The 21,768-nt window shown below is 40.6% G+C and overlaps 5 protein-coding genes across 8 annotated transcripts in view; 2 read left to right on the top strand and 3 right to left on the bottom strand.

The window, feature by feature from the left end:
- Nucleotides 1-367, bottom strand: part of mvk (mevalonate kinase) — an 87,635-nt gene extending 87,268 nt beyond the window's left edge. For both annotated transcript variants that reach the window (XM_055011529.1, XM_023269900.3), the window contains exon 1: nucleotides 6-367. In XM_055011529.1, coding sequence (XP_054867504.1) covers nucleotides 6-83 — 78 coding nt within the window. In that variant the 5' untranslated portion in view covers nucleotides 84-367. The remainder of the gene's footprint in view (nucleotides 1-5) is intronic.
- A 174-nt stretch (nucleotides 368-541) lies between these two features.
- On the top strand, nucleotides 542-2,407 carry mmab (metabolism of cobalamin associated B). The gene is made up of 9 exons (XM_023269941.3): nucleotides 542-701; nucleotides 1,008-1,066; nucleotides 1,156-1,249; nucleotides 1,339-1,396; nucleotides 1,495-1,567; nucleotides 1,667-1,764; nucleotides 1,844-1,908; nucleotides 2,021-2,080; nucleotides 2,161-2,407. The coding sequence occupies exons 1-9, from the start codon at nucleotides 598-600 to the stop codon at nucleotides 2,243-2,245; spliced, it is 696 nt and encodes a 231-aa protein (XP_023125709.2). The 5' UTR covers nucleotides 542-597; the 3' UTR covers nucleotides 2,246-2,407.
- Nucleotides 2,283-6,210, bottom strand: aldh3b2 (aldehyde dehydrogenase 3 family, member B2). Of its 2 annotated transcripts, none has more exons than XM_023269937.3 (10): nucleotides 5,904-6,210; nucleotides 5,354-5,549; nucleotides 5,129-5,239; nucleotides 4,712-4,832; nucleotides 4,531-4,616; nucleotides 3,952-4,033; nucleotides 3,475-3,864; nucleotides 3,204-3,370; nucleotides 3,015-3,114; nucleotides 2,283-2,934 (listed from the first exon to the last, which is right to left on the bottom strand). In XM_023269937.3, the coding sequence occupies exons 1-10, from the start codon at nucleotides 5,954-5,956 to the stop codon at nucleotides 2,735-2,737; spliced, it is 1,506 nt and encodes a 501-aa protein (XP_023125705.1). In that variant the 5' UTR covers nucleotides 5,957-6,210; the 3' UTR covers nucleotides 2,283-2,734. The 2 variants fall into 2 exon arrangements, with proteins under 2 accessions (XP_023125705.1, XP_054867503.1); XM_055011528.1 differs by lacking the exon at nucleotides 5,904-6,210 and adding an exon at nucleotides 5,618-5,736.
- A 106-nt stretch (nucleotides 6,211-6,316) lies between these two features.
- ube3b (ubiquitin protein ligase E3B) lies at nucleotides 6,317-16,530 on the bottom strand. Of its 2 annotated transcripts, none has more exons than XM_035947960.2 (28): nucleotides 16,248-16,530; nucleotides 15,999-16,077; nucleotides 15,634-15,802; nucleotides 15,227-15,344; nucleotides 15,005-15,064; nucleotides 14,808-14,912; nucleotides 14,621-14,717; nucleotides 14,427-14,512; nucleotides 14,243-14,325; nucleotides 14,000-14,105; nucleotides 13,793-13,913; nucleotides 13,484-13,661; nucleotides 12,807-12,973; nucleotides 12,521-12,688; nucleotides 12,247-12,418; nucleotides 12,046-12,164; nucleotides 11,838-11,952; nucleotides 11,616-11,715; nucleotides 11,417-11,536; nucleotides 11,140-11,316; nucleotides 10,940-11,050; nucleotides 10,716-10,853; nucleotides 10,531-10,596; nucleotides 10,379-10,437; nucleotides 10,088-10,270; nucleotides 9,725-9,836; nucleotides 8,898-8,990; nucleotides 6,317-8,782 (listed from the first exon to the last, which is right to left on the bottom strand). In XM_035947960.2, exons 3-28 carry the CDS (start codon nucleotides 15,792-15,794, stop codon nucleotides 8,591-8,593), a joined length of 3,207 nt encoding a protein of 1,068 aa, XP_035803853.2. In that variant the 5' UTR covers nucleotides 15,795-15,802; nucleotides 15,999-16,077; nucleotides 16,248-16,530; the 3' UTR covers nucleotides 6,317-8,590. The 2 variants fall into 2 exon arrangements, with proteins under 2 accessions (XP_035803853.2, XP_023125702.2); XM_023269934.3 differs by having other exon boundaries at nucleotides 16,357-16,530.
- Nucleotides 16,531-16,721: 191 nt separating this feature from the next.
- Nucleotides 16,722-21,560, top strand: kctd10 (potassium channel tetramerization domain containing 10). Its single transcript, XM_023269939.3, has 7 exons — nucleotides 16,722-16,871; nucleotides 18,605-18,818; nucleotides 18,903-19,072; nucleotides 19,605-19,691; nucleotides 19,774-19,826; nucleotides 19,949-20,144; nucleotides 20,248-21,560. The coding sequence occupies exons 1-7, from the start codon at nucleotides 16,869-16,871 to the stop codon at nucleotides 20,464-20,466; spliced, it is 942 nt and encodes a 313-aa protein (XP_023125707.1). The 5' UTR covers nucleotides 16,722-16,868; the 3' UTR covers nucleotides 20,467-21,560.
- Nucleotides 21,561-21,768: the final 208 nt, after the last annotated feature.

Genomic DNA, 21,768 nt, shown 5'->3' with positions numbered 1-21,768 from the left:
GTTACCTTTCCGTGAACAACTGCATGCTCTCCGTGGAGGATCGCCTTCCCAGGAGCAGACACGAAGATGTCCTTGACTTGCATTTCTGTAACAGATTCCAGGTTATAAGATGTGTCCAGAGCTGGACAGCTGGATCACCTGAAGTTCAACTTTTCCCTGACAGTATTACTGTTAGCTAGCTTAGCTAATGGTAATCCGCTAAACTAGCAACAAGCAGTCGACAGCTCTGCCCCACAGCTGTGTCACTTCAACGAACGAAAGACGATTATCGGGAGTTTAGCGACGCATTTTTAAGACCAAAGAACACGGACATAACCAGTGCACAGACTCTTCAAAGCGGCGTGGTCAGCCAGAGTTAAAAACACAGCTGACACAAGACGAGGGACGCACATACGTTTCACTTTCTGCATCCAATCAGCGTGGCAGCTGGTTGAACATATTTTCTTCTGGCCAATCAGCGTCCATATCGCTGCCACCACCAGGTGAGTTGACCAATCATACGATGAAAACGAAACGCCCATGAACTACGGACACCTCAGTGGGACAAAACACATAACCAACCACTGTTCACCTCTAGATGCTAAACTGTAGCTGAAAATGACATCGTTTGTTATCAAACCTGCTCTTCTCCGCTGTTTTGTTCGGACAAGCAGGTTCATAGGCGACCATCGCACGAAGAAACCATTGTGTTCCCGCAGAAGGTAGTTGTACAATCCTGTTCTGTGTCAAAGTACATGTGCAAGTACTACAAAGTGCAGGTATTTAGCTAATGTTGCTGTTATTCAAGTAACTCACTCCATAAACTGCTGCTTGGCAGCTGCTATACAGTTATAATATCCCTTAAAAGGAAGTGAATTTTAGCACAGCAGAGTATTTTTTTTAAATGAAGCTTTAAAAACTCAGTAAAAACGATAATACACTTTCATTGTTGTGTCACCTGTTAGCATATATTAAATGTTACAAAAACTGCCTTGCATATGAGTCTTCATGTGTTTCTTCCCCAACAGTTATGCCACTGATGGAGATAACAGGGTCCCCAAAATATACACCAAAACTGGAGACAAAGGTTATTTATCAACGTAATTTAGAAATCGGTACATTGTGGCATTGTTAAAATTCGTATTTACAAAAGCTGACTTGACTCTTGCTGTGCAGGTTTCTCAAGCACATTTACAGGAGAAAGGAGACCAAAGGAAGATCACATTTTTGAAGCTTTAGGAAATACAGATGAACTTTCATCAGCTATAGGGTAAAGTTGTACTATTCCAACCTTACAATTCTCTGTATAACTTTCTTGATAATTACTCTTTGAAATTACTATCTTGACTTGCATTACAGATTGGCCAGAGAATTTTGCCTTGACAAAGGTCACATGTTCACTTATCAACTGGACAAGGTTTGCTTTTCATGTTGCATGTATTAACTTCCTTATGTACTGCCACTTTGCATTTGCACGATATAAAGTTTCTAATTGTTGTGCTTTTGTCATTGCAGATACAGTGCATTTTACAAGATGTGGGCTCCAATATCGCTACACCTCAATCGTCTGCAAGAGAAAGTCATATAAGTATGCATATGCTGGCTAGTCTAATGCACTAAAGTTGGTGGTTTTATCACGTTTTCTGTGCTCAAAGATCATTTTGGGGGTTTTCTTTGGTTTTGCTAGAAAGGACTAAATTTACTGCTCAGCCAATTGCAGACATGGAGACCTGGATTGATACCTTTACAGCAGAACTCCCTCCACTGACCAACTTCATTTTACCAGTAAGCCCATTTGTGCCTCTGCATACATGGTATTCTTGTTACAGCCAAGGTTTTCACACTTGCGCGTTGTGTTTCACAGTCCGGCGGAAAGAGTAGCGCAGCTTTGCACTTGGCTCGGACGGTCTGTCGGAGAGCAGAACGCAGGTCAGTTCCAGCACGTTTAACGGTTGTAACGTTACCTTGAACGACTTACAATGTCCAACTTCTCTTGTTTCACTTGCACAGTCGGTTTGACAGCTCTTTGTTGTTGTTATAGTGTTGCCCCAATTGTGCGCTCAGGGGAGGCAGATCCAGATGTTGCCAAGTTCTTGAACAGGTCAGTCCTGTATTTTAATATTAATGAGAACATGGCTCTTCCACCACACATCTGATAAATGTTGTATCATTTTCACTCAGATTGAGCGACTACCTGTTCACCGTCGCCAGATATGCAGCCATGAAAGAAGGCAACGAGGAGAAAATCTACAAAAGACCTGAATGACCACATTCACACATGAGGATTAAACAAAAACCTGATTTGTTTGGAATGATTCATGTATATACTTCAGTCATATTGTAAATACATTATTACATATGAATAAGGTTCACAATTGTCTCAGTTCAGTGATCACGGGTCATAATAAATCTTTATGTACATCCAAAATACAGGTGTCCTGGTATTTAATTTTGCACAGGTATTGTTTCAAACATGTACATTCAGCTCAGTTGATGTATAGTTTAGGGAGTTCTCCAGAGAAATTTTAAATAATTGAGAGTAATCCCTATTCCTGTTGGTTCCACAGTTGACACTGACTGAGACTAAACAAATACTATGACTAGTCTCTGTTAGATGCAGTGGTACCCAGAGGCTTTTGCTCTTGTCTATATTTCAGTACACTAATAATACACTTCTGTGTCAGGCCTGCTCATGACTTAGGGGGCAGTTGGTTATATTCCAGCATGGATTTGTCCCACATGGCCTCCAACACAGTCACAGGATCTGGCACCAGCCCTGGCTCTTCTGGGACAAGGTGCTGGCCCATGCCATTAGGGACAGATTGCGGTCCTCATAGGGTGGATAACGCAGGTAGGTGACACACTCAAACCGTGTGCCTCTTAGCAGGCATGATTTTCTGTGAGAGAAGGTATCAAAGCTGTAGCGGCCATGGAAGGAGCCCATTCCACTGGCACCTGTCAAGAAAACGTTGCAAGTGTACATCAGATACAGGCAGTATTATCCCCCAGCATGTACTATGATGCTACACACTTACCTACGCCGCCAAAAGGCAAAGCCACCATCATACTCTGCAGGATGCAGTCATTGGAGCAAAAGCTTCCACTAGAGGTCTCACTCATTAGTCTTGTAGTGACCTGCATTGTCAGAAAAACACATGATCACAATGCAAGTTGGCTTCCCTCGACACAGCTATGAATACAGCGTCTTAATGTTCACCATGTACCTTACTGTTGCTGGAAAATGCATACACACAGAGGGGTTTTTCTTGCTTATTAATGAAGGTAATTGCGTCATCCACACTGTCTACAGTCAGAAAAGGAAGAACTGGACCAAAAACCTCCTGTTGCATGATGGGGTCTGATTCTGACACCTCTGTCAAAATTGTTGGGGCTTCAGAGACAACAAAAATACCCGAAAAACAGAGTAGCAGGATTAGATATTTCACATGTATTCATTGGCATTATTTGAAAAAATGTAATATAGAAAGTTCTTACCAATATATTTCTCTGCTTCTATCACCTGCCCACCGACAGCCACCTTGCCAGATCTCCACAACATGTCTCTGGTACGGTTGAAAATCTCCAGATTGACCATGCGGCCAAAGCTGCGGGACTCTTTGGGATCGGAACCATAGAACTGCATCAGACAGCACTTTAGGGCTTGTACCAGCCGTGCTTTGACATCTGCGTGGCATAAAATGTAGTCAGGAGCCACTAAGCTCTGTCCAGCATTCTGGAAACATGCCCAAGCGATGCGCTGAGCAGCGGTATTAATGTCACAGTGCTGGTCCACATAACACGGGTTCTTGCCTCCCAAAATCAGGGTGACTGGTGTGAGAGTGCGAGCTGCCGCCTGAGCAATTCTGCTTCCCTCCTCTCTGTTTCCTAGGCAGTGACAAATCATAATGTTTAATGCATTTTGAATATTTCTCTTTAATACTCAGAAAGCTGATGCTGCAGGTGATTGTTTACCTGAAAAGAGAACATGATCAAATTTGAGTTCCACGACTTCAGGCAAGTCATTCGTGCCTGCAAGAATCACATGGAAGCATTCCTTGAAGAAAACAAGAATTGTGTGTCAGATCATTTCTTTTGACTGGAGCATCATCTTCCTTTTAACTCACCATCAATCAAATTGAACACTGAAGCAGTAGAATTATAACTGAGTCAACTATTCAGACATTTTGGATGACATGCATGACCCCATATGTGACAATCCCTGATTTGAGTGTCTCAACAAAGTCTAATCTCACCAACGGCTCATTTGACCCTTTCTGAGCAAAGGCCTTTTTAAAAAAGCACATATTCAGACAGAATGAGTCAGTAAACTATTCTGCTTTAGGAGGGCATTTGAGCTCTGCCTGTAGCAAGCAAAATCATGAGTTTTTTATATAATACCTAAAATGAGTGGAACGAAAATCCAATCTAACAAATTTTAGCACCTGCCTTTAATTTAGACAAAAAACAACAAAGTCACACTTTGAGAGGTCTCACGACACATAGTCTATCTTGTTAAGTAAACGTAGAAATCCCTTATGCTAGCTTACTCACATTGTCCAGGTAGAAGGGAATGAGACGATGAAGCAGGTCTGATGTGTGAGCGGTGCACTCAGAGGGGCCAATGATTGCACAGTTTCCTACACAAATGAACAAAAACCTTATCAGTGGCGGTTTGATGCTCAGTAAGCCTGTGTGTGGAACGGCTAAATGATTAGAGAAATGTCTGCTGCACCTGCTGCGATGGCCCCAACTAACGGCACCAGACACATTTGAACAGGACTACACCAGGTCCCCATGATGAACACCACCCCCAGCGGCTCACTGATCACCACACACTCATCCAACGAGGTGGACTGCACAAAGGAGACAACCCTGAAATTAGGCTACAAGTGAAACAAAACACTCACACATGAAGTTCATCAGGATGCAGGAGGACTAAGAGAGGAAAGGACATAAGCCCATTTCATTGTTCCAAAAGGGCAAGGCAACTTAATTTTAATCTGCTTTAGTGGGCGCAGTACAAATCATTTCTTTGTAGCACCGAGACGGAATGTTCACTCCAAAAAGGTTATGCAAGTCATTAATAATCCAAATGGCATTATGAAGAAGTTTTTGCAGTAAAAGAGGAATTTAATAACACTAATCTCACCAGATTTCTTTCCACAGGATGTGGCTGCATCCACTTTTTTAAGTTGTTGATGGCATGAAGGGCCTCATTCTTGACAAGAATCAGCTCAGATACGACAGTTTCAAACCGTGGCTGGTCGAAAGGAGAAAGTGCAGATATACACAGATATACAAAGAAAGAAAAAGCATTTGGACTATTATGCAGAAAGATGCAGCTAACATTGTAGGAGACCACGTCAAACAACACCTTATGAAGGTCCCGTCCAAGAGCATCCACAAAGTCACACTCGTGCTCCTCCAGCATTCGCACCACAGCCTCCAGCTGAGCCAGTCTGAAGTTCTCCTTGAGGGTGCGTCCAGCTTGGAAGGCAACTCTGGCTCTCCTCAGCAGTTCTACACACTCCAGACCGTATGTCTTCAAACATGGCTCCCCCAGCCTGGTCCTAGAACAGCAGATTAGTTTAACAGCAGGCTATTAAACACATTTCCAGTCCATGTCTCATAGTTCTACCTCCTGCACGTCAGCCGTCCATTCCTCTGACAAGCAGAGCAAGCCCTTGTTTTCCCACTCATGTTGATTCCAGTCAACAACTCTCCAGTGCTCCTGAAATTGTGTAGTTAAGCCCCACTGGCAGGGAGGATAGTGAAAAATCCAAAGAATTCCAGCCAGTCATATGATGCACAGAAAAATACCAAAGCTGGAGTTAACTAAGCAGCTCAATAGGTGAAATCGATTTCTCATTCACCGAAAACACACACATGAAAAACATGTTGCATAAAGTAAATCTGTTGTTTACCTGCGCAGAGCCTGGAACCATCGGGCTGGAGAAGGACTCGGCGGACGGCTCATGGTTATTCTGTAGGTTCAGCTGAGAGTTGCAATCACTGTTGTGGAAATCCTCACAACAGCACCTTGAACGCAGTGCAGGAAACGAGCACAATGAAGAATTTGAGACAGACATGCGTATTTACACCATAATCCGACATGCACGGTACTCTGGAACACCGGAAAACAAGACAACGCTCAACCCCACAACTTCTTGTTAATGTCTGCAGGCAGCTTCCAGCCTGTCACAGAGCAGCAGTGAGCTTCAGTCCCCATGTGAGGCTCCACCGTCATGTTTCAGGCCTCTTTCCAGACTCAGCAGGTGTTTGTAATCACCCAGTTAGTAATTTATTAGTTAAAAAAAAAACATCAATTGTGTGCAAATGTTTTAAAGTAAATGATTTATATAATACTTGTGTACATGATTTAACATTACAGGAAAAAAGTATTTTACACATGGACAAATCTTACATGGGAATCTCCTTTTTGTTTTTACAATAACACACTTCGTAGTGTAGCTTGTGCAGCCACTTTGAAAGACACTTTTTAAAAAGAGATGAAAATTTTTTACAAGAAGAGTGGGAACATTTCCAGGATCGATTTTTATTATTATTGTACTAAAAGAGTGGAAATTCAAAGTCAGCATCAGCAGTCCACTGGTACAGTTAAAGTCTAGCCTACTCTTGACATCATTTAAAACAGAGGAGCGACCTCAACGGAGGAGACAGACGAGCATGAGGTATCTTTCATCGCTCTCGCACACTGGCTCACACTCATGGTAGTGTGTTAAGTAAATCCGTTTGTAGTGTTTCCTATTCTTGCTTGAATATACTAAAAGGAGGAGAGCTTAGGTAAGAGCCTCCTGACTGATTTGTCAGATTTCAAAATTGTCTAATCTCATTAATAAACTGGAAGTACATTCAATACAACCAGTGTTATTTTTATATATATGTGTGTATAGTTATGGTTGCATTTTAATTGTTTTTTCCACAAGTTAGTGGCCAGAATATAACTAGTTAGAAACATGATTACTTATTAACAAAAGTTTCCATACTCATTCACAACAGAACACTTTTTTTGCATAATAAAGAAAGATTTGATATTTTTGTTGAACCCTCCTCTTTCTCATAAATGCCCAAAAAGTCTCTTCCTATAATTTCAGATGCAAATGAACCCTGTGTGAATTTTTAGGCTTATAAGGTAAGATTCACCCTCATGTCCCTTACCCCACTCCCCCCAAACAGCAAAAATGTGTGCAATATTTCCGAGGGAACATCATCAAGTCAAGCAGTCACATTTGGTTGATGAACCAGTCCATGACATCATGTTAAAAGGTTTTTCATAAACCTCAATTTCTTTTCTGCATGGCTTAAAAAAGTCCACAGAGATTAGAGAGCATTGTAGTAAAACCCTCAGTGGTTGTAGTTGTGGTAGTACAGTGGTTGGGTTTCTGCTGTCTTGCTACCAGGAGCAGAGAGTCCAGGTCCATAGCCCCCATTCCTATGGCTTGTTTCCAATAAACAGTATGTAGTTATTGGTTATGGTTGGAATTAAGTCAGACATATGACAGCAAGGGGTGATGGCAATACATGAGGCACTCAGCGTTATTCAAAGGTGTTGTGAGTAAAGTTTCCTAGTATTAGGTACATAGACTAACATGACTGATTAACTTTACTCTTCATGTTTTCAATGTGGACGTCAAGCACAGATGTGTGACATGGAACACTTGTGTCCGCTCTACTCGGCAGAAACAAATAGTGACAAAACGTTCCCGGTTCTTTTTCTCAAAAGCAACTGATGCTAGAGCAAGGACATCTTTTTTTCAAACAACAGCATCATCAGATTTTCAAGAAATTTGTTGCTGCTTCACTGGAACTGAGGCAGATGTTAGGGTTTTTTTTAACATACCAAGAATACAAAAAGCAGAGGGCCAGTGTCTCTCTCTTGGGCGACTACCGTGTCTTTTCATGGGAGTAAATGGAGAAAGGTCAAAATGATTTTCCTCAAAATGGGACACAATGTAATCAACACAGATTCTCTGTTATGGGCCAGCCCTCCTTCATCAGGGTTGAACACAAGACACTGATTTGTCTTCCACTTATAAAAGATGCATTATATTCAGCAAAACATTTTAAGACTCATCCAATATCAGCGAAAAGTTGCCTGGATGAGGGAATCCAAGCTTGTAAGGATATTAACAATGCATCACTTGGTTTTACTCGGGTCAGTCGACCATGTGTCTAATGGCTTGCATTGCATCTGTATTGCTTTCCAGTTCGCTTAAAATGGGAGTGTTAAATCCAAGAATGATTCTGTTAAGCCTGAGAAACAAGGATCTAGCCACTGTATATCTGTATTTCATTAAGTTAAATACACGATATATTAAATTTTTGGAGTGGGAGAGGGTGATGGTAAAAAAAATCGATTGTGCTGCAAAAACAGCATCTTATTGGACTGGAGAGAGTGAACTAAAGTAAAGGTCACTCCCTCAGAGCTCATCCAGTTTTTAAAAGAGACAAAAGGAGACTTGGTAGATCCTTCATGAATCCCCTTTTGTTTAGGTGATGCCCCTTTGATGTGACAGGTAAGCTGAGGCTCTTGCTTGGTTCAGGCTGTTTAACACACCCCTCCTGTGCAGATCGTCCCGATGCAACCGAGTTAGGAGAGCTCAAAGCCTGTGTTCATACTAATAGCGTAGCGCAGCTTGTCACGCAAGATGCTCTTCTTGCTGTAGTTGGGCAGCTTGAGCAGATTGAAGCACGTAGATGAAGTAGGAAGTCGACCACCAGGCTCCTTCTTCCGGATTGTGAAAAAGCCTCTGAGGACGCTGCCAAGGGTGTCTCCAGTGTCCTGGACACAACAAACAGAAGGTAAAATGTAATGCAGTTTATCAGCGCACAAATATATACAGTAAGCATACAGTGCAATATGCAATAAATGTGAGCCGAACCTTATGTGTTCTTACCTGATCATCTGAAACTTCCACACAGCGGATAGAGAACGGTGGTTTGAGGTAGGCAAAACCTAGAAGAGGTGGCCTTGAGCAGCTGGTAACAAACTGTAAAAACACATTTAAAAGACAATAAATGGGTAAACCAACTTGTGATAGCAATAAAAACAAGAAAAGCACTCAGAGAGCGCAGTACTCCACCAAGGCTGCTCAGTCGTATCATTTCCGATGGCTGAAATCTTGACAAAAGTCATGACAGAAATCACGACACTATAGAATGTGGCCATTTAATATAGATTTACCCATAAACAAAATGACCTTGCGCTGAGCACAGGCGTGTGTTACGCATGTGTACGTTATGTACGGATACCAAATCGCGTGACCTAAATATAGCGGGCGCCGGGAATTGATGGGACTCGGAAACACCCCTACAATTTAATCAGTTGTTCCTTGTATAATTTCCGATGGATAAGTCCCGATAAGTCTGCAGCGGTCAATTTGTAGTAGGATCACAATCATGGGATTTGTCAGCAGGCAGCTGATGTAGTGGTCACGTGTTGTAGTTACAATGACGCCGAGACGCTATCTCGCAATGATACAGAAATCTTTCACAAATCCGTGGATCCAGACTATAAGCTGCATCACTGCCAAAATCTAATCACTTGGTCCTTGTGTCATTTCTGACCTTCCTTCGATATTTCATCCAAATCCATTTGTCAGTCTTTGAATAATGTTGCTAACAGACAGACAAACCAGCGCCGATCATCACATAACTCCGCTGAGGCTCTGCCTCCTTGGCGGAGTAACAATTACTTGACTGTAGCTAACAAAAGCCAACATACTTTAAGGAACATAGCCCTCTCTTCAGCGTTGAAGTCACTGGACAGGATGTCCCACAGCCAGATGATGACACGATGGCTGCTGTGAAAACCTCCATAGTAGACCGTGTGTTTCCTGAGGAAGAGAGGAAGATGGCAATGATGAGCAAATTAAACTGCCTGAACACACAGAAAGCACAGACAGCAAACAAGGGCTTGAGTAGACTACAGTAGTAATGAAAACTTGCTGCAGTACTTTTGTTATCAGTATAAATGTTGCCGTGATAACCAGTTAGTCATTCTGCTCAAAAAACTTTACAGGACTAGACGAATTAAATGACATCATCCAGTTTGGACGCATGACAACAGGGGACAAAGGTTACATACTTGAGGTCGTCTAGATCAATCTCAGCATTATCTCCTGACACAAGACGCTGAACCTCAGGTGTGGAAAACATGTGCAGCCACTCTGGATTAATGATGCTGCGGAAGCCTCTGATGAAAGCAGCAGTTTGCTCTTTAATCTGCGTGTGCATCCGGAAGTGAGCCATGAGGTGGATGTAGCTGATCCTGCAGGAGATGAGGTCAGAGAGGGAACATGATTTTCACAGAACAATAAGCAAAAGAACATTTTAAACATAAAAAAAAATGTGTCAGTACACTTTAAACTGCACATACTTGTTTTCATTGGTGACAGGCATGGTTTTACCCCCAGGTATCAACTCATGACAGACAAGCTATAAAGGAATTAAAAATAAACTCGTGATTCTTATATACAGATATATATATTTAAGTACAACTACAATATCTTCAATGTTTTCCGTCCTTACCTGGCCCATAACATCCTCATCATAGGATAATGTGAGCCCAAGATCACCTACATCTCCATCATAGCGCTAAAAAAAAAAAAACAATGAAATGTCCACTTATAAAGCTGAAACAATGTCAGCTACAGATAAGTTTGGAAAATAAGACAAAATGCAATAAGTGATAGCCCAAGTTAAATTTTTCTGACCTTAATGGAAGTGAGGTTCTTGTAAAACTCAGAGTCCAATGAGGGAAGCTCATCGATGGAACTGTAGAAGGTGCTGTGGTGGTGACCCAACACTTGACTGAGGAAGAAGGAGGCAAAAGGAACGTCCACAACGATGCCCTGAATTGGAATAAACACACAATTATTGACGATCACCAAAACACTCAGAACAAAAAATGAGACTGCTTCTTTAGAAATCAATGTACCTCATATACAGCTTTCCCAAGCATCTTTCCCACAAACTCAAACAGCTGCAAATGGTTCTCATGGATGTAAGACGTGGGTGAAGGATACAGTCTTTCATTTCCACTTGTGGTCTATGAAAAGTAAACATATCAGACAAAACAGGAAAAACAGTAGTAGGAATGTGATGGTTTAAAAATGGCACACTAATTGTGTCACTTACCTTAAACAGGTTCAGAGCAGGATTGAAGACTTTCTTAATGATCTCCTCTAGAAACTCTTTGAAGACACCATCCTGATCAATACCAGCTTCATCCACTCCCAGGTCGTTAACAAACTTCACACGAATGACACCTTTTATAGAATTCACCGGTAAACGGCGGAGCTGGTCATATCCATCCTTAGGACAGACAAATCCAATTGTTATTACAGAAAAAATACACACACAGTAGTGTCATAGTTTAAACCTTTGCTTTTGTTAAAATCTGTTGACTCCGTACCTCTAACATCCGTGAGCGACGAATGGTGATATGGGTGACATGTGGAGAAGCAGAGCTTGTTTCTACCAATCCTAAACTTTCTTTTTCTTTTGTGACAATGTTCCTGAACAGCAGCACCCTCTAAAATGAGAAAGAAAGTATTCATACAACTGAAAATGAAATTGACAGCACCTTAAATTAAAAAGTAGTGTTTACTTACATTTTTATGTGGAATAACATGGGGGATGTACTGCAGTAAAAGCTGGGCTCTTTTCTTGCCTTTCTCCAACTCTTGGAACAACAGGCTGGGCTTCAGATCCCTGAATGCAACAGCAGAAACATGTAAAGGTGGCTTTAATCACAAAGCAGCCTATTCTGACGTAGAAGGCTGGTATGCTAAAGATATTACGGTAGCAGTCAGTGTTTCAGAGTTTATGCTTACTTTCGTAGCCAGTGGTCATCAGGGGTGAACCTTCGTCTGCAGTCTCGTTCATAAAGCACCATTAGCCAGCCATGAACACTGTGAAACAGCTCCAGCTTCTCTCCCTTTGCATTTTCTAGAACACAAAACAGCCTTTTCAATACAAGTATGCCCTTTACAATGAGTGCCACTGTAAAAACTTTCAAGAGTCAGTGAGTCACACACTCACCTAAGATACCATCCCATATCATCTTGTACACAAATGTGTTCAGAAAAGAGGAGATAGTGATCAGTTCCTCTATCTTGAAAGATGTTTGTTCCTCATAAACTTCAATGTCATCCAGAATTCTGTAACACAATAATTCTGTGTTTAATATTGCTGCTACACTTGCAATCTTATATGTACTACAGTAAAAATCTGTGACATTACGTGATGAGGTGACGTGAGCAGTCACAGAAGAGCATGAGCATAGCCAGGAGCTGCTTAGACTCTTCAGTGTCATTGTTCAGACACTCCATAAAGAGTTTGAGGCCTCCCTGAGGGCCAAGTTCACAGATGAAGGCCCAAAGTTTTGGCAAAAGGTCATCAAGATGTGTCAAACCTGCAGAAAAACAGAACATAAAAGGAAACATTCTGTGATGTTTTTGAATTAGTGTGGTTGAATAATATATATTTTGTAAAAATGTCAGATTCTGAGACTGACCAGTGAGTATCTGGAGGCGGATTTGTGTCAGTGTAGACAGAGCGGTCTGGTACAGCACACAGATGCTGCACACTTTCTGAACTTCAGCTGAGTCAACTCGCTTCCCTCCGACTGGTTTCAGGATGTTTCGTACAGAAGCCGACTTTTGAAATGCTCGCTTGAAAAGGTCTTCAGAAACACATACACATCACATTGAGGATGTAAAACACCTTCAAATCTTCTTTTTTTAAATCAACACATTGTACTGACTTGAAAATATTACAGGGGATTTACATTGATAACGTACTTTTAACTGGTAGATTGTTTTGTGACGTGCTTGGCTGCGGAGGTGGAGGAGTCGGCTCCTGACTCTCCAGCTTTTTGGAGAGGACGTCACTGAAGAGCGTTCGAATGACAGAGACACCCCACAGATGCTGAAGCTGCTTAGTGACCAGTGGCATTGACTCATTCAGACTACGGGGAACATGAGGCAGGGAAGCAGGAGGAGGACACAGTCAAGCAGATTTTTTGGCATTATTTTTTTGAGAGCATGAAACAAGTGTTGCACATTCTGGTTCCATTAACATTTCTCTTTTATTTGGATGATGTTTCAGCCCTCAGGGATTCTTGAAGATCAACAATCATATGATTGCTTCCAAAGACAGCCTGAGGGGTGACACTTTTTTCCTACTATTAAAGCATACCAATACTCCTCTGTTAGTTATTATTATTTTTTCACCAAGGGAAAGTGAAAGTACTCCAATATCTAAATATTTGTTGTTCAAAGGGAAAAAGTGAATAAAAGCTTACTATTCTTACTAGCTATTAGGCAACACATTTCAAACTAAAGCTCTTGATCAGAAAGAACCTATGTGCTAAAAGTTTTAATGTTTTCTTTTATATTTAAAGAGTCTAATTACTGTTCAATTTGAATGTGAATATTAACTGCTTGAAGTGATTAAACAAAGAAAGTATTTCACTGACCCATAGTCAACTGTCTGAGAGAACCAGCCCAGGACAGGGTGCCAGTGGGTCAGGTTGGACTTCTTCTGCGATACGTATCTCTGGCAGTAGGACAGCATGTCTGTCAGGTCCTTCACAAAATGGTTGGCCTCTTCTTCCAGGACTTTCTCATTAAGATAGCCCAATTGAATCAGGTTGCCTGATGAGAAACATGCAGCCACGGGGTAAAAACCAACCATCCTCGGGGCACACAATGATTTTCTTTTTTAATTTGTAAACTAGATTTCACTGATGAAAAGTGCAAGCCTTTATTTATCCATAATACTGTACCAAGTAAGCAGAGTGTGTGGCTGCCCTCAAGACACACACAGATGTCCAAACACTGCTCTTCCCGACTGAGAAACAGAATAAACTTCCGCAGCAGGTCATGCGTCTGGATGGATGCCATGCACTGTTGAGACACAGCAGTTATTAAAACCCTCTCACTTCCAGCTCCAATTACAATACACAATACTATAAACAACGCAGTGCTTTTACCTCTGGAGTAAGAACATTGAGGTGGGATATGATGGCTGGAACTGACATGATGTGAATGAGGAATGATCTTAGCAGGTTCTCTGAGAAGTGAGCAGCAATGACTGGCCTGAAAAATAATAGATTTAATTAAAAAGGCAGCCCAAAAAATTAAGTGACAAAACAACTGAGCAAATTACAATAGATATCACAGAACTGCAATATGCATGTCCTCTCTACTTAATTAAACCTAGAACACTACCTTACCTTAATGACAAAGTGAAAATGGCTGTCAGTGTGCCTTTGGAGAGAGACGGTTTAGAACGAGCCAAGCCATTGGTCAGCAAGATCTAAACAAGAAAAGTTCACATGAATAACACTGTAGAAGAACCTAGGTGACAACACATCTCAGTCTCTTGAAACTGAACACACATGAGCTAAAATACTTAACCTGCAGTATTGAATAGAATCCCTTTTGATTGAGATGACCCATGATGTTTTCACAAATCCTCGTCAAAGCAGGTCTGAGAGCCTCACCTTAAATATTGAGGAGAAAATATTAGGATTTTATTTGCAAAAAGCATGCCCTGCAATAACAAAAGATGCGTTTACAGCAAAACAACCTCTGCATGACATGAGACTTACCTTTCCCTCTGACTATCCTCCAGGTTAAAGTGTCTGTGAAGGTCACCAGCATGGTGAGGTACAACGTTACCAACTTGTTGTCCTGAAGTATGTCAGGCTGGAATTCACAAAACATGCAATTATATGTACAGCTACAATCAAAGAATTAACATTAGAACACATGTTCCAGCTTAAGATTAAGGCAAACCTTTAAATTTTTCAGTAGTTGACAGCAGGTCCACAGCACATCTTTTATCTGTTTGAGCCAGGGAATAGTGAGGTCTTTGGAGAGAGCCAAGGAAACATACCACACCTGTGGACCAAATGTCACAACAATCACTTAGACAAAAAAATCCCACTGAAAAAGGTTTGGTAAGTGGAGGGTGTAAACATATGCACACTCACTTTAGGTTCATTTTCAACCTCCATGCTGGCCAGGATAGCACGACAGAGCTTCTCAAACTTCTGATACACAAAATTACAGCCATTTGAGTCACTCAGTCCAAGACAACAAGAGTATTAACTACTACTGTTATGTTTCGAGCACTTTCACAAGTCTCCACATAGTAAAAATTAAGAGAAAATTAAGTAACTTGTGCTATATATGTGGTAGTGACGGTGACTCACCATCTTATCCTCTGGCCGATATATGAATAGTAATTTTCGAGCAATTTTGAAAATTGAAAGTGCATTTCTTTTTGATGTCCCAGTTTCAGAAGCTTGAAAATAGTCATCAACCTCTTTCCTGGTGAGAAACAGAATGAAAAACCTGAGTAAACGATGGATTGAACATGAGACTAAGTAATATGTACTTGTAGTATGTACTCTTGATGTTAGTGGCAAACTTATTGAATTCAAAGCTCTTTCAACCCCCAATGACTAAGTATAGTCCAAGGTGCTTTAGTAGAAATCAACTGGACTTCCCTTTTAGTTTTCTTGAGGATGGTGAACCATGATCTGGATGACTTAGAATCTACACAAAAACGTTGACTAGTATAACTCGTATTTGTGCAATAAATAAAATTGGAGATCACCTTATCTGCTTCTGTAGTCTGCAACGACAGAGAAATCTCCTGACCAGGGCTTGGATGAGGATTGCTGCTCTCTCCTTCTCCTTCTGTCCCTTCCTCTCCTCTCTGGCCTGCCGGGCTTTGTCCAGGAACTCGGACTTGGAGCTTTGAGGTACACTAAACATTGTGCACTCTACAAAAGAAGTATGCAAACAGTTTGACTTGGCTATACTACAAAACTTTACATTGATACACGGAATGCTAGGGTTGGTAACATTTTGGCACTGGCATCAGAACGAACATCCACAGTTTGTGAAGATCATAACTTGTGATAATACGACATCCTAACGGTTGCACATTGTTTTGAGGAAGCATAACAGTGAATTTACCTGCGATACCGAAGATAAGAAGCTTTTCTCTGGCCTTCGGGCTCACCTGCCGCTATACCTCCTCAGCCATTTGGGTGTCCTTGAGATGCAAGCAGGAGAAACGCCAAATGAAAAAAGAAGACTAACTTGCCATCTCTGGAGCAACGAGCTATACAGTAAAGATGGAGCTGGGATAGTTAGCACACAGGGCTAGTTCGCTGCTTGTCGGCTTGATATTGACTCAATAAGATTTTCTTCAGATTCATTTACCAATGTTGAGCATCATTGTGAGGTTAGGTTTGATCCTATGTCAATGACAGTGCCGCAAACCCAGAGAAAATACCGTTTCGAAATGTAAACAATGAGAGGAGATCCGTACATTGACTGCAGCCATTAATCCCCTGTGTCGCATTAAATGGTTCCGGGTAGTGTTTGTCTTCATGTATAAATCGCGATATGAGAGTACTCATCGAGATAGGGTCAGCGATGTGGCAAACTATCTTTGCTCGTGTTGCAGCAACAGCGACTTCGTATTTGTGGTGTCGAATAAAGCTTTCATTGAATGTGTTGGGTGGGTGGCGGGGGGACTGTTATCACTGTTACTCCTTCAACAGCGGAAATGTACAGGCTCAAATAATTACAGCACATTTCCTAAATAAGTAAGTTAAAAGCAGTAGGACATCAAGATGGATAAAGTAAAGTACTGCTTTGTTACTTATTTCCCTATAACTAGTTATTGAACATTTACCAAATTAATGTTAGCGGTTCCTTTAAACAAAGCTCGAAGCGGTTGACGTCATTTTTGGAACTGCGCAGCGGTGGACCGGAAGGAAGTGGGTGTTAGCTGACTGACGTTAGCGAGCTACAATTACGAAGTCTGCTGTGGGTTCTATGGTAAGTATATAAATGTTTTTTTTAATCTAAAGCCAGTTACAAACACTAACGGTATGTATCGAAATATGTTTAAGTGGTTAGTAAACACATAATATAATCTTTTACCTAACAAGTAACATTATCGGCAACTTTAGTAGGTGCTAACTAGTTAGCCAGATCATTAGCCGTGCTTGTTAAAATCAAATTATTATGTACTGATTCAGGGATATAGTGTCGATTTAAAAAGTGATCGTCTGCCAAAAACTGATTTGGAGGAATTATCTTTATATCTCTACATTAGTTTTACTGCTCTGTGCGCTAGGTTATAGTCTACCAGTTCTTTTTTTATCAGTTGAAATATCTTTCAAGGACCAATTTAACTCGTACAGTGTAGTTTTCCCCCTGTGAATAAGTAATTGAACCCCCTGCATTGTGACTAAAATTATGCTAATGCATCAAAATGACGATTTTATCCATGAGGTTCATAAGGGCGTATTGGCCCCTGTATAAGAACTACAGTTCCCTTTGTCTGCATCAGTTAAAAAACGAACAAGGTTTTCTCTTGTGAAACTTTGACGTTTTGTTTTTTAATTTTATCGTGACCGTGGCGGTATTTAAGATGACTATATGTTGTTGATGTATGTTTTTGATATGTCTAATATCTTTTTCACTAGATCCAGATTGTAATTACCATGGTTTATGGAAAGGGATTATATAAAACATAATACTTTTATCTCCTTTGCAATTGTCCCGTGGACTGTAATCTTAAGATATAGTCCTCCTAAATAAATTCTAGTCATTTGGATGCATTATTTACTTTTCATTCACAAAGTAGGGTCTGCAGTCACGTTTTGGCAAGTGGGAAAACTGCATGATATGTGTCAAATTGTTCCTTTAAAGCAGTTTTAACCTCTCATAGGATTGGTCATACTCTAGCACACAGGCGAGATCTAGACACATGAGAACAATTACTTCTATGGACAATTATCATTTTTTGGCACAATACCTACCTAGTGTTTTATGTTTTTCAAAGAAATTCCCCTAATACCAATGCAAACATAAAACTATCAGTGGTTTGAAAATGCGTAGCAAGAGTATAGCAAAAGTCTGTAGTACTTAAACTGCTGAGTCCTGTTTTTCGAATAATGAACAAAGAAATTAATGAAATAGCAATCATTTTGCTCGTTATACAGGAGACTCCAAGAAATCTTTTTGTTTGTTTGTTTCTGTTAACATATTATGTGTCTGTATTTTTATTGCAGCTGTTTTACATGTTTGTGTAGTTTTTGCCAGAAAATCCTAGAAAATAAATGCTAGAAAAGTTCTCTTTCAGTGTGTAGAAATTAAAGGCATTTCAATGAAGTTTTGTGTCAGAGTTTGTGTTATTCTAAATTTTGACACCAAGATATTCATTTTAGTCGTAAGTCAAGTCTAAATATTGGTCATTGCTCTCATTAATTATGAATAATCACAACAGACCTCTAAAAAACCGTATTGGTCGACCCTTACCCTCCACCTCTAGGCCTTCATTGCTGCCCAAAAACTATCAAAACCTTAAGAATGAGACTGATTTTTGCATTGGGCAACATGTGCCTTCAACACAATTACCATGAAAACCCTAATATATTCAGAGTAAGTGTCATATACTGTGTTTTGACACCGTACCAACCTGCATCTTTTTTAAAGTGAACATGAAAAATGAATATGGACCCTAAATAACTAGTTGTGTATGTTTTTATTTTGTGTTTTTACAGGAAGAGATGTCAGGAGAGAGTGTGGTGAGCTCGGCAGTGCCAGCAGCTACAACCAGGACTACATCCTTCAAAGGCTCCAGCCCGAGCTCTAAATATGTGAAATTAAATGTGGGTGGAGCTCTGTATTACACTACAATGCAAACACTAACCAAGCAGGACACGATGCTCAAAGCCATGTTCAGTGGCCGGATGGAGGTCCTCACAGATAGTGAAGGTGAGCTGTTGGTGAAAATGTTAAAATTACATGCACTTGCTTTAATCTGTAGCTTACTAATGTTTCACCATTTAATTTCCACAGGTTGGATTCTAATTGATCGCTGTGGGAAGCATTTCGGAACCATACTTAACTACCTTAGAGACGGGGCAGTTCCGCTTCCAGACAGCCGAAGGGAAACCGAGGAGCTGCTCGCTGAGGCCAAGTATTACCTTGTCCAAGGCCTAGCTGATGAATGTACAGCTGCCTTGCAGGTACGATGTTCACAGGGTCACATTTCCCCAAAAATAAGAGTATCAAAATAACTGTTAGTCCTTCTAAAGGTCATTTTGTTCTATTGCTTTTAATCTTTTTACCATGCTGTATCTCCCACCCTACTGTTCATTATGGAAGTTTTATTCTTGTTCATTTGTTTATTGTCTTTTTAAAAAATCTAAGAATTCTATATAACTGTTTATTTTGAATGTGGATATTTATTTATTTATTAAGAAAATCCAACATACACATCAATGGCAAAGAGGGACATAAAATCTGTGCAAAAATCATTTTTACTAGTCAAATAAATCTCAGCATTTACTGGAGACATTTGGTAACTAAAACAATGAGCCGTAGTTATTATTGGGGTGGGGCTTACATATCCTATCAAATCCATGTCATCGTGTCCATATATCATTTGTGGTATTTAGTGCTAGTTTGTTCTTCTGCTCATTATATCATGCACATTATTTGCAGGTTTCCAAGTGAAAGATTTTAATGCAAAAATAACCCAAAGTCTTTTCCCTCCAGAACAAAGAAACTTATGAGCCCCTTTGTAAAGTGCCTCTGATGACATCATCTAAGGAAGAGCAGAGGCTCATTGCAACCTCTAATAAGGTATGTTTTATGTAATGTGGGATCATTTGTAGGCTTTAGCATTGAGACACATTTGTCAGATTTTTCTTTGTTTTCTTCATAGCCTACCGTCAAACTGCTGTATAACAGGAGCAACAACAAATATTCATATACCAGGTGAGCCCTCTTCACCTTGTAACACCATCTACTATGTGTAATTAAAGATGGAACGTAATGTGGTGAAATTGTACACCAATTGTCTTAGTGAATGACCTCTCTATAACCCCTTTCCCCCCCAGCAACTCTGATGACAACATGCTAAAAAACATTGAGCTGTTTGACAAGCTGTCATTGCGGTTCAATGGGCGGGTGCTCTTCATCAAAGATGTGATTGGGGATGAGATCTGCTGCTGGTCGTTTTATGGCCAGGGGCGTAAAATTGCTGAAGTGTGTTGCACTTCTATTGTTTATGCCACAGAAAAGAAGCAGACAAAGGTAAATGTGCATTTGGTACATGTCTACTCTGTAGAGCAGTTTGCACTGTGACAGTATGCTGCTTGTCTTTGCATCTCTTGTGTAACAATTTACTTTCTCTTAGGTTGAGTTCCCTGAAGCAAGAATCTATGAGGAGACCCTCAACATCCTTCTGTATGAGTCCCATGATGGTAGGGGTCCAGACAATGCTCTGCTGGAAGCCACAGGGGGTGCTGCAGGACGATCTAATCACCTGGATGAGGATGAGGAGCGAGAACGAATCGAGCGAGTTCGTAGGATTCACATCAAACGACCTGATGACCGCACACATCACCACCAGTGACCTCTCTCTTTCTCTCTCTCCTTTGACCCGTCAGCCTGTGTCTCTGACCCTGGACAGTCTTTGCACCACGCTTGTGCCTTACAACACCCAGCGCCTCTCTTTCACTTCCCCTCTTATTTTACCAGCTTTCTCCCGGAGACTACTATGAGATGACTGTCATACAATAGTGTGTAGTGGTGAAGTGGTTGTGTGTGTTTTTGTGTCCACTTGTCTTTGTTGAGTGGTCAGACTGTAGTGTGTTGTTCTCTGTTTGTTGACCATGATAACTTTTATCACTGTTTTCTGCTACCATGCAGACGCTCACAGACTTGGATGTTTGCATTCAGCACTGCAGGTCAATATAATTTCACCAGAGTTGTGTTGGGGGAAAAAGAGGAGTTTGTTGTGAGTATAAATCTGTTATTGGAGGTCCTAATTACATTACATCCAGGAGAGCAAGAGTTATATCATGTAAGTAGCTAAAAATTAGTGTATATAATTTAGTATATCTTTGCCATGGTTTTGACGGGTCCACTGTAAGGTCATCAGTGGATGAACCAGGTGTTGGACACAATTGTGCCACATGGTGGCACTGTTTTATTCTTAGAAAATGTTACCTAGGCTGTTTTGTAGCCTGCAGATAATAGCAATTAAACCTTTTTGAAATTTGATTGTTTTTTATACTTAAGATATCACAGGTGGATGCAATATTTCACTTTAATGCTTCTGCCATATTTAGTTTTAACATTGATGCTCTTTCCCTTCACTCCACTAAAGAAATCATTATTATCAGTAGAAGGAACTTGAGCTGTGACCTGAGGTGTTAAATGTACTGGGCTGATTGAATGATGGATGCTGAGGTTGAAGTGAATGGCTGTAACCGGAGATCTCCCTGGCAGGAAGAGAACCCTGTCTACAAGCTTTTAACAGGGAGAGAAATTAGACCTGTCCTTCATCACTGCATTCATCAGAGAATGAACTGTTTGCACACTATAGGTTTGAGTTGATATATGTCTAACAATCACAGTACTTGTAGGTCTGTTGTACAGAAGTGAACATAAATGTATGTTTTATATTTATACATACTTTATCACAAATAAATTTCTACAAACATTCTTTTGTTCTGTTTTTATTTTGCATTTTCCCATTATCTGTGGACATAGAAAAATTATGATACATATGGCTTAATTTTTCAGAAATCAGAATTACACATTAATGAAAGCGATTTGAGTAATGCAGAGTTGTTTGAAATGTGAGCCTTTGCTTTGAATGAAATGCTCAAAACACCCAAGACAAACCCTTGAGAAGGCACAGAGAGACAGT

The sequence above is a fragment of the Amphiprion ocellaris genome, chromosome 6 (assembly GCF_022539595.1).
Source record: "Amphiprion ocellaris isolate individual 3 ecotype Okinawa chromosome 6, ASM2253959v1, whole genome shotgun sequence".
NCBI lineage: Eukaryota > Metazoa > Chordata > Actinopteri > Pomacentridae > Amphiprion > Amphiprion ocellaris.
The sequence above is the reverse complement of the archived record's forward strand: the minus strand, read 5'-3'. Positions and strand labels throughout refer to the sequence as shown.